Here is an 18,525-nt window from a genome sequence, read left to right on the forward strand (position 1 = left end):
TATTAACTCTAAATGTTTGTTTAATCTACTGTTTTGACGCAATATGCATTCTACAAAACTTTTTTCAATGATCCAACCGTCAAACTTATTTGCACACATTCCGAGATCGCATACGTAAAAAATCATAAAAAACAAACATTCAGAGATTACGTAATGGAACAAAAGTTTTCGACGATTATAAACGAAAAATCACAATTTAACGGTTATTTTATCTCCGATTTTGATGATTTTTTACAGATACACTCCTCGACCCTATAAGAATGTAATGAATAAATTTGATCTTTAATTTAAAGTATTTACACTAGTGGATACCACAAAAACTTATTTTATACTTAATAAAAGTATAATATTAACTTCAAGTGTTTGTTTAATCTATCGTTTTGACGCAATATGGATTCTACAAAAACAATTTCAACGATCCAACTGTCAAACTTATTTGTACACATTCCAAGATCGCATATGTAAAAAATCGTAAAAAACAAACATTCAGAGATTACGTAATGGAACAAAAGTTTTCGACGATTATAAACGAAAAATCACAATTTAACGGTTATTTTAGCTCTGATTTTGATGATTTTTTACAGATACACTCCTCGACCCTATAAGAATGTAATGAATAAATTTGATCTTTAATTTAAAGTATTTACACTAGTGGATACCACAAAAACTTATTTTATACTTAATAGAAGTATAATATTAACTCTAAGTGTTTGTTTAATATACCGTTTTGACGCAATATGCATTCTACGAAACTTTTTTCAACGATCCAACCGTCAAACTTATTTGTCCACATTCCGAGATTGCAAACTTAAAAAATCGTAAAAAACAAACATTCAGAGATTACGTAACGGAACAAAAGTTTTCGACGGTTATAAACGAAAAATTACAATTTAACGGTTATTTTAGCTTCGATTTTGATGATTTTGTACATATACACTCTTCGACCCTATAAGAATGTAATGAATAAATTTGATCTTTAATTTAAGGCATTTACATTTTTTTATATATGAGTGATTGTATATATATATTTTTACATTTTTTACACTTCTACAATAATTATTATTAATTTTATTAATTTTGCCCTCAAATAAAAAACATTATTCATGAGGGTTTGAAGGATTTTAAAAATCTAAACGATAATATAAGTGTAACAATTATCTATTCGTAGAGGAATAATGATAAATCACAAGTGTTTATATATTCTTTCACATTTTTCATACTTGTATGTGTGTCTTCTTAGTTCTTGCATATACAAATACTATACTAGTATATTTTAATTTTGGACAAGAATATGTTATGTAAAATTTATCCTAGTAATGATAATAAGGAACTCTCATAATAAAAATAAATAATGACTAAAACTTTTTTTTTAATTTTTTTATAATTTATATAGAACGATAATACAAAACTGTATATTTAATATAGAATATATTGTATATATTAATATGACTATTGTATTTTATAATAAATCCTTTAGTAATTAAACTTTAAAATTATTAAAATAATTTTTTTCTTAACGGGTCGAATCAGGTTACCCACGTGTTACCCACATGTATACCTGTTAAGAACCCGTTATTAACGGGTTCTTGACGGGTCACCCGATAGTGACCCGATAAGTTATCGTGTTGACCCGAAACCCATTATTTTCGTGTCGTTTTCGTGTCGTGTCACCGTGTCGTATCAAAAACTGCCAAGTCTACTAAAAACACCGATATATACATATACATATATACATATATATATATATATGTGTAAAAAATTGTTTACTACGTTCATGTTTCATGGTTTTCAACATTCAGTACATCAAGTTTTTTTCGTCTCAGAGTCATACCTAAAGTGTAAATTTTGGGACAGTCTCATACATCCGTTAGTCAAACTGTTAAGTCTCCCGTTAACTGTGACGTGGCACTCATGTGGACAATGATTGGGTGCCACGTGTCATCTACGTGGAAATTAAAAATAAATAAATAAAAAATATATATATTAATAAATAAATAAACCCTCATCTTCCCCAAATTCGGAGGAAGAAGAAGAAGGAGAAAGAAGAAGAAAAAAAAAAGAAAAGTTGCAGTCGGAGGAAGAAGAAGAAGAAGAAGAAGAAGAAGAAGAAGAAGAAGAAGAAGAAGAAGAAGAAGAAGAAGAAAACGTGGATGACACGTGGCGTCCAGTCATTGTCCACATGGACGCCACGTCATAATTAACGGCAGATGTAACAGTTTGACTAACAGATGTATGAGATTGTTCCAAAATTTACAAACAGTTTTTTATCCATATATATATAGGGTTGTGATTTTCACACACCCTTAACTACTTTTCTCTCACACCCCTTCCTATTTTTTAATAATTAATTGATATCCTACTATTTAATCTTCCATATCACAACCCTATATATATATATATATATATATATATATATATATATATAATTTTATTTAATCAACCAACCGTCCCTCTACCCAACAACCATCTTTCTTCCCCACCTTTTCTGTTTTTTATTCTTTCTGTGTCTGTCACTAACCTTTCTTTTTCTTATTTTGTTTCTTGATAACATCACTCCCACAGACAGCCATTGACTCTCTCTCTCCCTCCCTCCCTCCACGGTCCACCGGCTCCCTCAATTGCAGAAGCAAGCCTAAATGGCAGCTACACCCGTAGCCTGTTCTTCCCAAAACACCATACCATTGCAGCCTTCGCCTGAAGAACCCAGTCATTCTTCCAAGACATCAGATCCATCGCTGCAAAGTAGAGTAGCCCTCTGATGGCGATTTTGTTCGGCAAGACATGGAAAAGCTCACACATCAACGAGGATCGGTACATGATTCTGTTTGATGCACTTTGCAAAGCCATCCGACTCCCGAAGGCAGCAAAGACAAGGTGTGGGGAGGTCGACGAATCTGGGATGAGGTGTGGCACGAGTATTATTCATAAAGTCACAAAAACAAATGAGACACCAAAAACTTAGGATTCCCACGCCTACCACTATGCTAAACTTCGCAATTCTTGAGAGACCTGAAAAGACTGAAATTGCAAGAATATCTTCATCATGTAAAAATCTTGGGGCACCAACTCATGTTTTAACCTTTGAAACTCCACAACTGATCATGTGACATCATTTTATTTGTTTAAATTTGAAGCATCTTCATCAACTAATATGTTATATGTCACATCTGTTGCTATTAGAAATATTGGATAAGAATTAGTGCATGTAGTATTAGATCAACCTATGGGCATTGTATTCCTTATGCTAATTTATGATTTGAGATTTTGTTCTCACATGATCTCTATATAACATGAATTTTAATAATTTTATTGATCTATATGTAATCGTGTAGTTTTAGATGAGATCGGACAAATGCTTGAGGTATACTTATTGTTTTGCGATTATTGATACTTGATTGTATTATTTTTAGATCTAGTTTGCAAGGATCTTTTTGGGGCCAAGTTCTCATGATATTATTTTCAATGTTGTTTTATCAGTGAAACATCGTAATCTTCTTCTTAAAGAAAATCTACGAATATACTGAGTGAAAAGTACTGTAATTTTGTCCAATAATTTTCTATAAGAATGTGGTAGTTTTCTGTAAGTGTACAGGCTCTGAATGAAGAAATATCAAAGCAATTTGCTTCCAATTAATCACAATAAATGCTTTAAGAACCGGAATATTTTTAGGGGTGTGCTATCCACACATCTCAAATTATTTCTCACACACCCTTGTTAATTTCTATCCGTTGATTTTCTTCAATTCATCCAATCTAATTGCCGAAAATTAGAAGGGTGTGTGAGAAGTAAAATGGGGTGTGTGAATATCACACCCCTATTTTTATAAGAGTAATGTTAGGGAAATCATCTATTTAAATCATATTTTATAAATCATATGACCATGTTGATATTTGGATTATCACTTAAGAGTTAATTAACGACATGTTTATTTCCTATTTGTTACACATTACACAATTTGCAAATTTAGTCTGAAAAGTTGATCTAACATTACTCTTTTTATAACATGCAATTTTGATGTAATTCAGTGTCACATATAAGTTATCAACTCAGCTGTAAGTTTAGCAAGGAGCATTTTTTATCACTACCATTAACTTTAGTATACGCTCACCTCCCTCTTAGTAGCTTGTCATGTCTCCCACTAACTAACCAAAGTTAGCTTCAATATTAATTTTTTTAAAAGAACTAGGAAAATAAATTATACATAACCAAAAATAAAAATAAGAAAACCCAACAAACTCAACCCTGAGAACCGCCCTCCTCTTCCTCTCCCTTCGACCCTATAGCCACCACCACCCCATCTCCCAACGAATACTGCAGAAACAAGAAACAAGATAAGCAGTGAAACGAATATTCATGGAATTTGCACTAGAAATTTGGTTAAAAGACACCATTTTCATTGGTGTCTATTGTCAATTGTGGTTACACTTATTGGTGGCAAACCTCAATGGCCACCAAGCAGCCACTAAATTAGAGAACATGTCCTATGTAGAGGACTCTATTGTTACAAGCACCACCAATTAGATAATGGTAGCACAATGAATAGTTACACCTTTGAAATATTATATAATTTTTATACATTGGTGGCCATATTGTAATTTTTTTTTTTTTTTTAAAAAGGGCCATTAATCTGGGCACCCAAATATATATATAGTTAATAGGCTACATAAAATTGCAGTTTTGCTATAGTCCTCTATAACTAATCACATATTCAAAAAAATAAGGTCTAAAACCAATGAGCTATACTAAAAAATATGAAACTAGCCATCAAAGTACGAAACAGGCACCAAATTTGAAGGAAATTGCCACTTAAAAGACTTCACATTTTCTTGAACACCTCCAATCATGTTTTTTAAGAGTGACATGCTCCTCGTAATGCTTGAGCCTCAGTAATTGTTATCTCTACTTGCAAACACATAAGCACATGGATCAAATGACTAAAATACACACAAAAGTATGCCTTTACAATTTTATTGTTTCCTACAACCTGCATAAAAAGCATATACTTGCGAGTATGAGTCTCTAACATTCCACACAAAAAACTGATGTGGCAAGTAGATCAATTTTTCAGCAGATAAATTCATGAGTCTCAACATATTTCACAAGTGATATACTTGCGAGTAGATAAATTTTTGATCAGTGGATATGGTTATCAATTATGACATCACAAAAACATTCTAAAGGTAAGACTCACTGTTTTGAACTAGTGGCTTGATGTTATCAATTTACGTCAAAGTGAACCATTTATCTAATTTTGGGGTCTTAATATATTACAAATTCAACATCAACACAAGCACCAACAAATTTCAATTTGTTTTCATTTCTTTTTATTCCTTTTTTTTCAACCCAATCAACTTCCTTGAGAAATAAAACAAAAGGTAAAGAGAGGAAGAGATGGACTTGGTGAATATTGATAGACTTGGTGGCTCTGAAAACTAAGTAATAAGATAAATTTGTTAAGTAATTTTATCATGCTTAGGTTTTTTTTTTCTTCACAAGCTATACAATAAGGATAGAATAATCGCCCAAAATTAAAAGCAATTGAGAGCGAGATTGAGATAGAAAGACACAGATGTTACACTTTTATCGTATGAAATACAACTTGATATGTATACTCTTAACTAGAAGATTGAAAACCATGCTATAACCAAAACTGAAGAGAACAGTAATGTCATAGAATGGGGAGAAAAAGAAGGAAAAGAACATACTTTCCAGCTTCACCAAGTATACTCTTAAGGTTCTCCACTTAGTGATCCTCAGGTAGGTTCTCTACCAAAATAGTGCACTATAATGCACAAATTAGATGCTTGAAGTTTCTGAAAAATAATACTTCAAAAAATTAAGAACAAAAACTAAAAAAATTAAAATCAAGTTCGAAAGGATACCTTTGGATCCCTGTTTTCAGTTAATGGAAGAGGATGAATATGTTACACCTTCCCATTCGAACTCACAACCTACAAGAAAGAGATTTAATATTTATGCTTATCTTTAGCATATTTGCCATTCAACTTGCACTTAATTCTATAAAAGAGAACAAACTTAGAACATTACAAGGAGGGAAGACTCCCTCAATGCAGTCGCTATTGACAAATTGTTTCAAACGAGCCTTTTCATTTTTCTAAAAGAAGCAACAACTGAAATTGGAACTGCAAAAAGAAATGCCAATAATTAGTGAAAACTGTTAATATGATAGTGTGAAGAAAAGGAGATTTCTAAGCGATGCACAATAAGCAATATTGTTATAGATAAAAAAAAATAACTAGAACTTATTGATCTAAAAGATTCAAGATTGGGAGTTCAACTTTAACTGTTGTTGATGCACAAAATTAGTGAGGACTTGGGTACAACAGAAAGTGTTAAGCTTGTGACCTTCGCTAGATTGCTCCGGCCACTAGTGTGGATAAGTATGTAAATTGATAGAGACAGGGAAGCAAACACAAGATGTACGTGGTTTACTCATATTGGCTATGTCTATGGAGTAGAGGAGTTCTCATTAATTGTGAAGGGTTTACACAAGTACATAAGTTCAAGCTCTCCTTTTGTGAGTACTAGTGAATGATTTAGTATAAATGACATTAGAAAATATTGTGGGAGAATGATCTCCTTTTATAGAAGAGAGTTTCTAGCTTTGTTCTGACATTGAAACGTGTCGTGTTGTGATTGGCTTCTGATGTTAACACGTGTCATGCTATGATTGGCTTCTGATGTTGACACGTGTCGTGCTGTGATTGGCCTCCTGGTTGGAGGGAAACTCTTCTGGGTCCTTGACGGTATAACGTTGACTAGTGCTCGGTAGTTTTGGGATTTGTCAAGTATGGTACAAACAACTGTAATATCAGTTACCTTGTGGTTAAGGAGAAAATCACCCTATTCACCTTAGTTTCACCCACAACATTCCAAGGCTTCCATTCTTCTCGACCCAGGTTGGAAACAACCTTGGTTAACCTTCTTCGTCCCCAATCTTCGACATGCATAGAGAAATGGAATTAAAATTCGAAATCTAGAATCGATCCAAAAACTAAAAGTTTTTATTTTGAGAAATCACTTACAGTAGGGAACAGCCACGAGGAGATGATCATTTTTACCTCTTGGGTTGAGGTCCAATTTTGGCAGACTTTGCCGAAAATTGGCCAGAAAACCCGCGGTCACCGCTTCTTAGATATGAAATTCAAAAAATTCGACTACGAATTTGTAGAAACTAATTTAAGGGTTGGAAAGAGGATGGGAAGAGGATTCTGGAGGTATAATTTGATGGTTATTGGTGACCGGAGGACAGAGGCGCTGCCGCATGAAAGAGAAGAGGGAGAGAGAGGATACGAGAGGGAGGAGAAAGAGAATGAAAGGGGAAACGAGCAGAGAGAATGAAGGGGAGGAGTTGGACTTTTGTGAAGGGGAGAGAGGTCAATTGTTTTTTTATTTGTTTTATTGGTGCCCGATAAATTCTATTGGTGACCCATTTAATTACAAATGCACAAGAAATTATTTTTTTAAGAAATTAAGCTATTTAACAGCCACCAATCATTGGTGTCTCAATGTTGAAGGCCACCCATATAAGTGGCATCCCACTGTAAAGACACCAAAAAATAGTAAGAGTGAGTGCTTTATATCTATGGCTACCAATTGCAAATGGTGTGCAAAAAATGGTGTCCTATAAGCATAGTTCTAGTAGTGTTGAAAACATAAACATAAAATAAGAATTCAAGTTTTCAAATAACGCTTTCGTTTGCTATCCATTTGAATACGTTCATTCATTAGCTTTGAAATTATTCCATTTTCCGGGAAAATATTTTCCTGAAAGTTTGTAGTTGAATTGATTGTTTGGTTTGTAGGTGGAGGAAATTTAAATTATAAAGGGAGGTGGAGTTTTTTGGCTACATCAAAGAGTTTTTTGGCTACATCAAATGTATCAGGAGTTTAGACGTATAATTGAATCTGTAAAAGCACTTTTGATTCAATTGCGGTGGGTGAGAGAGGAAGATGAGTGTGTATTTCTGGATTGAAAGGGAAAAAGATGAAATGGGGTTTGATCTCAATGAAGAAGCTAAGGTTTCATTGTAAAACTAATTGGCAATATGGGGAATAGCCCAACTTACTTGTAAGTACATGCAAGGTCCATCCTCCCATCTATGTGGAATTAATTCTTAGCATACCATTTCAGGTGTGACGAATTTTCAAGAAAAGTTATGTTATTGTTTTTTTTAATCTTTTATAAAGAAGAAAATAAGAGTGATTTCTGCAATGACCTTCTGAACACTATTTTTTTTATTTTAATTTTCAAGGATAAAAACTTAATACCCTCTAATCTTTTAGTATTATTCTAATTGGTTTCAACTTTTTTAAACATTACAAACAAGTACTCAACCTATAGTAAATGTCACATCCCTTATGCCTTAGTTAAATTTTTGTTAAATTAACTATAACTTTGTCTCTAAAATCAATAGAAGGTCATCAAAGCATGGTCTCCATCAACTAACGGTCATCACCTCCCCCATCATTCTATTAACCTTTAAACCCAACGCACTATCACCAACTTCACCCTACAACTTAAGCCGCCAACATCAAAAAAATAGTCATGGAGGTTGCTAAAATGGTATGGACTGCCATGATGCAGTTGTTACCATCTTCACCACCCACAAAGAAAACTGAAAGCTTTACGAGTCGAGAATCGACGAATCAAATCACATGAGTAGAAACAAGATCCTTGAAACCCTATATGAATTTGTAACCCTCTTCTTTGTTAGTAGATTGCTCTTCTGATGTAATTTCAGTTTGAGTCCATTTTCGATTTAATTCAATACCCCGTTTGATAATTGGGTTCCAAATTATATAACTTATGTTCGAAATTTAGATTCTAAGACAACTAATATTAATGTTGGCAATGATATACTCAGTTAGTGAGTTTTGAATATAAAGGGTTGGGATGGAGTTTTGGTGGTTGTAGGTTAAACTTGGAGGTGGCCAGGGTTTGATATTTTTCGATCTTCATTTTTGTTTTCATTTTATCTATGCATTTGTTAATTTATTTTTTTTTTTTATATTCATGTTTTTCTAAAGATATTTTTATTGTTATTTTAGTTTTCATGTAAGCTAAAAAGTAAGACCTATTGTTGCCACTTGTACACTTGCTGAAAAATCTAACTAGGACTTAACGGATACGACATTTTTAATAAGTTAGATACTTGTTTGAAATGTTTAAAAAAATTAAAACCAAATTGAAATGACACTAAAAATTTGAGGGGTTTTAGGTTCTTAACTAGCAACGGTGCCCGCGCGTTGCTGCGGGATTGGAAATTTATTCAAACATATGCAAATTCATTCACTTCATAAACAATGTTTGAGTGAAGAACTGAGCATTACAAATAAAAAGTAGAATGAAAATTTAACTTGGCAAAGAGACCTCAATGATCTGGCTCAATTCATCATTCAAGACTTGGTTGACTTGTGATTCGCTCACTCTATCCCTAAACAAAAGTAAACCAAACCAAGTTCAGCAAGAATTATGCACGATCTTTGTGAAACTATATAATGAATGATACAACATTGTTAAACAAACATAGACCGGAGCTGATCTTAAAATTCATTTAAAAGGGAAGTGGCAAATACCGTTCGCTTGAGATGCTAACTTAATGTTTCCTCATTCAAATGATATTGCTTTTGAACCAAAGTATGTGGAAAAAAGAGTGGAAACCTGATTAGCAATTACCACTTCCAGCGGTACAGCGCCGCTAAGTTTTACTCTTCAAATCTCCAACAAATAAGCTCCTTTGTAATTTCTGCCTGAGCAGTAAAATAAAAAAATTGGCACAAGACTACCTACCACACTAAGACAAACACCCAACCTTGACAACCATTAAATGACTCCGCCTGACCATTTTGTTATCATGGGTAATCTCTATTAGAAACATTGTATTCATCTTTTTATTTCACCACAATTTTAACACATTGGTCTGCAATGTGATTTGTTTTCTTTTCAATGGACATCGGATTAGAGTTATAGAGTGTTCCTTCTTTTTTTACTTCACATATAATATAGGGATTGATCATGACATCTAGCAACTGATAATATATGCATGCTCTAACCCAAGAATAAAATAAGAACATACAGTGTTGTGAGCTGCAGAGCCACCATACTGCTGCACAAGAGGCTCTGGTACAGATCCATTCGAGCCGCACCAATTGTGCTATCAGGATTTACACAACAATAATTATTCGAAGATTAGAAACAAATTATATAAGGTTTATTATTTACTTTAATCATTTTATTTTCATCTTGACTGAATTATTTTCCCTAGATTACCAGTGACAACTGCCTCTTTTGTAGAGAAACAGATTTTCTGCTTGTCTTGACATTGTTCCGACTTTTAATTAGAGTAAAACTCAAAGACAAACAGAGACGTGCTTATTTTCATTCACGAAACTATCTAGAGGGGTGATAAGAGAAAAATCACACATGGTTTCTAGTTCACATAACTAAAAATTATTGTAGACAACCAAGAACATTAAAAGAGATTAGCTTCTTAAACCGGTTGTATTTTTATATTTTCATTTTCATGTACCAGCAAGGAAACGATAATATATTCCAAAATTAGCAGGTAATAGAGAAATATAAATATTGTGTTCAAGGAATTAATATGATTGCAAATGTAATAGTTCCATATATAGTGAGGTTGGAGAAATGATGGAAGACTCACTGAGATCTTGAGGTCCATAGGTTGAGAAGAGTCCATGGCACTGATCCATATATGGATATTTTGCAAAGATCTACAGTTCAAGTTTTTAAACAAAGAATATCAGCAATTGCGACATTCATTATTTGCAAAAAAATTATTGATTCACATATAAACAAATGAAAGCAATCCAAAAATAAAGGCTTACCACAGGCTGGCTGAATCCGAGCTCGAAATGATTGGATTTGAAAATTGTATTAAACGTTGTGTTTGAAAGATGTAAAAATGGTATCACAAAACATTAACATTATTGAGAAAAAAGAGGTTAGAAAACACAATCAAACAGTTGGTATTTGGCAGCGACACTTAAAAACAAAAAATGCACTTTAACGTCCTAGAGAGAACAAAATTGTAAGCAAAACGTAGAGTATTGAAAGAATATTGTGATAGTCACGAAATAAGTTTATGGGCTTGCGCTAATATTGATTTATTAGGTTCCAAGTTTGTCTCAATTTATCATTTTCTGTTAAACTGAAAAGTGTAAACATTTAGGTAGTCACCAAGAAAAAAAGCAATTAATTGATGCTAAATACAAAACCGGCTGACCTTGAAATATAAACCAAAGAAACTAATTGAAATAATCAAATCCCAAATTCAATTTCAAAGGTAGATAAGAGTCATGCAAAGGTGTGGCATATGACTACAGACCATAATGAAGCTACTTTTATAGTTGTTTACTTACTTACATGATAATTAAGGTCTAGCTAAGCTTCTATACCTTTTTAGTAGCAGTTAGCTCTGCTTCCAAGGCATCCACCCGACAACCAACAGCATTCGGCAATTCCAAAGGGAGTCCTCCCGCAAAATCCTCAAAACAACTCAATCAAAATGAACGTAGAATGAAAGTCAAAAGTAAAATCAAAATGAATGTAGAATCAAAATAAAACACTGGATTTAACACTATAGAGTCTAAAAACTGAAAGGATTAAAACAGTCCACTGCGAACTGATTACCTGAGAATATGTTGAGTGGTGAAATCTGTGAAGTGTAAGATTGTGAATTTAGGACAATAAATTGTATACCAGTATACCACTCAAATAGAAGGAGATCGAAAGCAAAAAAAAAAAAAAAGAAAGAAAAAACAGTCAGTAACAAAACTAACACAAAACTGACCCGGCAAAATTGTTAATATATTAAAAACTAAATATTTCAACAAATTATATACCTTCAGCAAAACCCCAAAATAAGAACACCGGCGTTTCCTGAAAGCAAAAAAAGAACGAAATCAAACAGCCACACACAACATTCGAGCACACAAACAAAACCCCCAAAATTATAAAAAGAAAATTCAATAAAAAAAAAAAAACTGAAGCAAAAGAAAGGATCTCAAATCTGAGAGACATACATACCTTGCATGTTATGAGTTTCATATGCAATGTTAAGGCCGACCTTGATTCTTTCTGGGAAAAAAAAATGCAAAAAAGGATCTGGAAGAGAATAACAAAGAAATTTCAAAATCAACGGGACTCAACACAACAATCTCAAGCATAAGTCTTCACCGTGTTCAGATCTCATCTTATTGAAGCACTTCAATGCGCTGTCCGAAAGTGAAATTGTAGCTGCAAGCCCCTCGGTTTTTGGCACCGCTGAAACACAGACAAATCTCAGTACCACTGCATTATGAACCAAATGTAAAAAATGAACCTGTTTTATCGCAGGACTCAACTCAACAATCTCAAGCTGCTGCTCCTCAGCTTCACAGACGCGAAGAAGCCTTCCAAATAGACCCAAATCCCAGACTCAGAGAGAGACAAATATTTGGAATTTTTCTATACAACCCTCTCACAAAAAGACAACAACGTTTTGGGATGACGATTCTCACAAAAAGAGAACATCGTTTGACAGCGAGAGAGCACAAAGCAAAACGAAAACGAAAGTTCAACCGATGGAGGATGCAGGTGGAAAACGTCTGAGAGTGTGAGAGAAACACAGAGCGGAAAACAACTGAGCAAATTTGCGAAAGAGAAAAGGAAAACGAAAGGTAAAGCAAACATAGTCAAAAGAGGGCATCCAACGATGATGATCGATGCGTGGACGAAATCGAAACCTCGAGAGTTCGTATAGCACACGGACGCGTGGAGAGCAGGGGCAAGGTAGTAATTTCACTGTACCAGATATTATCTAATATCGCAATATGAAATTCAAAAATACTTGAAAATTTCTAAAAAATCTCCATTTTGAGCATACACCATAGAGGGATTCGAACCCCTCGAATTCAACGCCTTAACCATCATATCACTTATGTTTTTGTAATAATATGCTAAAATATTTATATATATGGTTTTGTTTTGAATTCTTTTTACAAGAAACAAATTTGCACATATTCCAAATTTTTTGTGGTATTATATTTTAAATTATGTCAATTAATTACTTAGTCAATGACATGTGGTTTTTAATTTTTCTATTTTTTATTTGGTCACTTACATGGTAGGGTTGGAAAAAATTCCCAAAAATACCGAAATTTTCGATATGGGATTGGTTTCCAAATCCCATTTGTTTGGTAATCCTGAAATCTCAAAAAATATCGAAGTATTCGGTTTCCTATTGACTTTTGGGTTTTGGTTCTTGAAAGTCATTGCCATGATTGCTAACTACTATTCACAATACACTTACTCTACACATAGAGATGATGAAGATAGTGAAAATTTTGAACCGCATAGGAACTCTATGTGGTACTAAATCACTCATATATCTTACCATGCAATGTATAAAGTGTAAAATATTGTACTAATTCATTATATATAAATGATTATGGTGTGTTTGAACTTCTTTCATTAATTACTACATATTTTCTACACTCATAATGTTTGCCAGCTCGCTATATAATTAACTTAAATCAGTTAAATCCATCATGCAATGCATTTTCTTCCAATTTTTTTGGATAAATTAATAGATAATTGACTAAATAAAGATCCTGCAAAGTTTCAATAATTTTTTTTAAGTTTTTCTTATAATTTCCGTGGTTTTTATTCAATTTTTATCGATATCGATAATATCCCGATATTTTTATCTAAATTTCCATGTTTTTAGATTATCGACATTTCTGATATCATCGATATTTTATACCTTGGTGGGAACGGCATGTGAAAAACTCACCGCTATTGCTCAATTTTTTTTAAATTTGTTCAATTAAAAAATGAAAAAAATAAGGAAATCATTTAATAGATATTTCACATATTTGGAGGGAACGGCATGTGAAAAACTCACCGCTATTGCTCTATTCTCATTTTAGTGGATCAATATGGCGGGAAAATGTCCTTATAGTCCTTTAACAGAAATAAAATCCCCAACCCTCTTTCTCTCCCTTTTCTCTCTCCGAAACCCCTCTTCCGTGCTTCAATCCCACACCCGCATCAGCATTCTCTTCGATCTCTGAGTGGCCTAATCCAAGTCGCCCGAAAAATTGGTACCTTTCTCGACATCCCCCTTTCTATTTTTCGAAATCTAGGGTTCTTTCTGTTCTACTGCGAATTAATCCTTTTTTTTTTTTTTTGCAATTATGTAATTGTCGGTTAATTTTGTACTAATTCTGCTTTTAAATTTTGGGTTTTGGATGCAGAGGCTTTGGCCCGAAGCAATCGGTTGTCTTTGCGAAGATGGACAATGCATTCGAGGATGAGGCTGAGCACACCGTTTCGATCCAAGAGTATCTTAAGGATGTTGAGGAACAGGAACTGGTGTGCCACTTTGATCATAATTAATAACTAATCTGTTCATGTTCAAATGGCTTGTGGAATTAATTAGTGTGATTAAATGGTTAAAAATGTAGCATTTTTGTGTTTCTGATATTTTGAAGACAATATTGTGTTTATTAATGAGTAGATTTTCTGTGTTACTTGTTATAATAGGCTAATCGGATCCCAAAGGAACGATTGGCATATGGGGTTGTGTAACTTCTCTTCCATTGAGTCGTCCTTTAAAGATTAAAGATTGTATTTTCACCATGAATTTAAGAATGTTTGTTTCTTGTAAATGCAAAATAAGTATATGTTGAGAATGGCAATTTTTAAAGACAATAAACTTTGTAAGGAGGGATTAAGTTGCGAGGAATTGCTGCTTTTGAGGTCAGTTGAGTTAAGTTTAATAATTTTGATATCTTGGTAATTTATCTAAGAGCTTCTCTAGAGATATAGCTAGGCACAGAACAGCCTGGTTCACAAGTCTTGACTAAGTTAACAATGGTCATGTGTGGTACTCTAGAGCAAGACGATGAGGAAGGATTCATCTAAATGACAATGGATTCTGCTTTAGGGCTAATATAACTATTGAGCTTCAAAACAATGTCCTGTTTCTACATTTGTTTAATCAACGAGCCAAGACAAATCGTTCAAGGATCATGAGCAAAAATCTTCCGGGACTGCTTTGTCTCTCTTCGTAGTCTTGTAATTTTAAATTTGAATAGAATACAAACAACGAGTTACTAATGTTTTCTATTATTTCCAACTTTTTGGTGTTTGATCACTCTTAGGAAGTTGATTTGGTTTTGGGAGGCGATGAAGGCAAGGTGTGTACCTATAATAATGGTTATATGAAGAGGCAAGCAATTTTCTCATGTCTGACATGCACCCCAGATGGGAATGCTGGAGTTTGCACAGCTTGTAGCTTGTCTTGCCATGATGGCCATGAGGTATTTTGATATCTTTACCAGTGTGAGCCATTATCCAAACTCAATAAAATTAAAGCTGGGTCTTTTGTTTTGTGATGTGATTATTATTTATAACCAAACTAGTTGCACAATTCAAATCACTCCAACTGAGAAAGAACCTCATATTGACCTTGTCGACTGAGGGAAGTGATGAATATCCTTAGAGGGTTTGCAATCTTTGTTTCCATATTGGCTTGAAAGATTTTTGTTCTCTCACCAAAACAAAAAGATTTTGTTCCAAAAACACAAAAAGGTGGTTAGTAGCTTATTAATAGAATATGAATTGATTTAAATTTAAGACATAGAGAGGAACATAGATTATATGGAGCAAGACTGGTGGAATTTATTGGACTGGGGTGGAAAGCATCTTAGATGGTTGTCTCGTACCCTCTGAGTCTCAAAAGATACCTTTCAAGTTGAACCCTTTGGTTTTATTTATGTTCTTTCTACCCAAAACTAGTAGCTCTTGCTCCCCCATTCTAAAACTGTTCAATTTTTGGGATCTAGGATTCCTGGTTTGTTATATGTATTGCTTTAAATTTCTATTGTGCAAAATTATTATACATTGATGTATTTGTGCTTTATTTGACTAGGTTATTTCTAATGGTGGCTTTTATTGTTACTTGGAGCAGATTGTAGAACTGTGGACCAAAAGAAATTTTAGATGTGATTGTGGAAATTCAAAATTTGGAGAGTTCTTTTGCAAGCTTTCCCCCAATAAAGATGTAGAAAACGTTGAAAATTCTTACAATCAAAATTTCAAAGGATCATACTGCACCTGCAGTCGCCCGTATCCTGATCCAGATGTTGAAGAACAAGTAGAGATGATACAATGCTGTGTGTGTGAAGACTGGTTCCATGAGGAACACATTGGTCTTGACTCTTCTGATGAGGTTGGTAGCTTGGGATACATGTTTGCCTTGTTTTCCGCTGCTTTTGTATTATGTTGTAGGCGTTAGCTCGACATTATGCTTGTTCATTCTATTAGGCAAGGCATGTTCAAGTGGTTTAATTAGTATAATGGTGATGGGCTTTGGGTCTCTCTGCCATTTTGAACTGCCAAAGTTTAGATGTAACATAAATGAAACTCATTCTGCCATTTTGAACTGCCAATGTTTAGGTGATAATAAACTAAACTCATATTTACGAGCAGGTTGCAATTTGAAGCATTGGATGAACCTCACAGTTTCTCACTGTTCTGCTGATTAATCATTAGAAACAGTGAATCTAATATTTTGGGGATCACCCTATGCTCCTGATTGTAATTTGATCTCTGTTGACGGGCTATACTCTGATACTGTTCCTTATCAGTTAATCAATCAGTTCTCCATTAGTCTGGAGGAAAGTTGATAACGTAATGATAATTTTAGTATAGTTGTATAGATCACCAAGTCTTTAGCTTCTTTGAATCTAGACAGTAGACATTCATGAAAAATTGAAATTTAGTATGAAGACTTATCGGACTGTTTGTATACGGTTAGTCTACATTGTTGGAAAGAAATTATCTCACCTCTCTCAATTGCTAAGGCCACATCCCAACTTTTTATCAATTTTCAAAATGGCTGATATTCTATCCAAAGTACTTTGCTGACATTTTACTTGTCCCTTTATGTACTACAGATTCCAAGAGATGAGGAAGGTGAACCACTTTATGAGGATTTTATTTGTAAGGGATGCTCAGCAGTTTGCTCTTTTATCAGACTATACAATCAAACCATCTTGGCATCTGGCAGACAAAAGGATGCTCCCATCAAGTGTGACAAGGATAAAGAGGTTTTAAGCGATACGCCTTTAGCTTGTGGATCTAGAAGGCTAGAGAATGATATTTCTCAAACTTGTAATACCATTTCTGAACCTGTATCTGGTGGGGATAGATTGCTCCTTGGAGAAAATTCTGGGAAGAATACAGATGCGGGTCAATGCACTACAGATGCCAATCCACCTGTTACTTGCGTTCTTGGAGTTAATCTGGTGGTTGCTTCCCCTGTTTTAGAGTGTAAGCCAATGTTTCTTTCTAAAAACTGGAGGGATGCACTCTGCAAGTGTGAAAAATGCAGTGAGTTTTACATACAGAAGCATATTAGGTTTCTGCTTGACAAGGAAGACTCGATCATGGAGTATGAGAAAATGGCAAAGCTGAAGAGAGAGGAAAAATTGCAGGAACAGGAGGGGGCTGAGTTGACTATGCTCGATAAACTTGGCCATGTAGAGAAAATGGAGATTCTGAGTGGCATTGCAGACATGAAAGATGAGCTTCATTCTTTCCTGGTATGTCCTCGATGATTATAAACTTTAATTTTGTTCCAAGCATTGCTTTTATGATCTAAAATCACATAAGAGACCATTTAAGTTCTGATCAAACTATGTTACCTAATTTTGCAGGGATCGTTTGATCCGTCGAAGACAATCACCTCTGCTGATGTCCACCAGATGTTTGAGAATCTAGCGAAGAAACGCAGGCGTGTAGAGTGAGTCATAACTGGATCTTTACTGCAGTCATAAGCACTAGTTAAATTAACCTTGTATGGTTGCTTTTGGAGTTAATCCTGGTTTCAGTAACATTAAAAAGCCTACGTAGCTAGGCTGTTCTAAATTAGAATGCTGTACTAGTATCGGTGTTGCTACCTTGCAGACTTATCTTCTAACAAATTACGAAGTTTAATTTGAGGTGCTTTTTTTCAACTGCTAGACACGCAATGCTTCTATTGACACAACTGGATCATATAATTTTGTATCTTTGTGTTGCAATCTATGAGTTACCTTCCACACTATTCGCAGTATGAAATGTTCATTAATTATGCATAGTTTCGGGTGTGTGCTTCGCACGGGTGCATGCATCGGGTTGCGTTTGTTTAATCACATGATTGTATATGAAGCATGTGAAACTAAACTAGACTGCAGAAGTAGCAAATTAATCAAATCTTGTGAGAAAAATAGTAGGAACCATACCTAGTTAGCGAAGCTTCTGCATCATTTACTGATTCTGGAGAATTTTAAGTTTTGGTTGGTTTCATGCTAAAGCATCCTGAATGTGTATATGACAGTAAGCGCAAGACTCAACAAATGTTGTGACAAAGTCGGGTGACTCCTAGCCGTTGATATAGTGTGGTGATCATACTGCACCAACGTCTCGGAATCACCCACGCTCACGTGTG

General features: G+C 34.2%; 1 protein-coding gene and 1 long non-coding RNA gene across 5 annotated transcripts; one reads left to right on the plus strand and one right to left on the minus strand.

Moving 5' to 3' along the window:
- Positions 1–4,991: 4,991 nt before the first annotated feature.
- LOC126625101 (uncharacterized) lies at positions 4,992–12,741 on the minus strand. Of its 3 annotated transcripts, XR_007624321.1 has the most exons (13): positions 12,392–12,741; positions 12,225–12,311; positions 12,075–12,152; positions 11,891–11,927; positions 11,444–11,703; positions 10,690–10,759; positions 10,102–10,179; positions 9,687–9,775; positions 7,048–9,459; positions 6,842–6,959; positions 6,050–6,144; positions 5,884–5,952; positions 4,992–5,783 (listed from the first exon to the last, which is right to left on the minus strand). It is a non-coding gene; the product is annotated as an uncharacterized LOC126625101 (long non-coding RNA). The 3 variants fall into 3 exon arrangements; XR_007624323.1 differs by lacking the exon at positions 12,075–12,152; XR_007624322.1 differs by lacking the exon at positions 6,842–6,959 and having other exon boundaries at positions 5,001–5,783; positions 9,396–9,459; positions 12,075–12,311.
- A 1,223-nt stretch (positions 12,742–13,964) lies between these two features.
- On the plus strand, positions 13,965–18,052 carry LOC126627152 (uncharacterized). 2 transcript variants are annotated; one of them, XM_050296576.1, is made up of 6 exons: positions 13,965–14,131; positions 14,285–14,402; positions 15,194–15,352; positions 16,003–16,263; positions 16,991–17,638; positions 17,753–18,052. In XM_050296576.1, the coding sequence occupies exons 2-6, from the start codon at positions 14,322–14,324 to the stop codon at positions 17,840–17,842; spliced, it is 1,239 nt and encodes a 412-aa protein (XP_050152533.1). In that variant the 5' UTR covers positions 13,965–14,131; positions 14,285–14,321; the 3' UTR covers positions 17,843–18,052. The 2 variants fall into 2 exon arrangements, with proteins under 2 accessions (XP_050152533.1, XP_050152534.1); XM_050296577.1 differs by lacking the exon at positions 15,194–15,352.
- The last annotated feature ends 473 nt before the right edge of the window (positions 18,053–18,525 follow it).

This window comes from Malus sylvestris, chromosome 6, assembly GCF_916048215.2.
Source record: "Malus sylvestris chromosome 6, drMalSylv7.2, whole genome shotgun sequence".
NCBI classification, from domain to species: domain Eukaryota; kingdom Viridiplantae; phylum Streptophyta; class Magnoliopsida; order Rosales; family Rosaceae; genus Malus; species Malus sylvestris.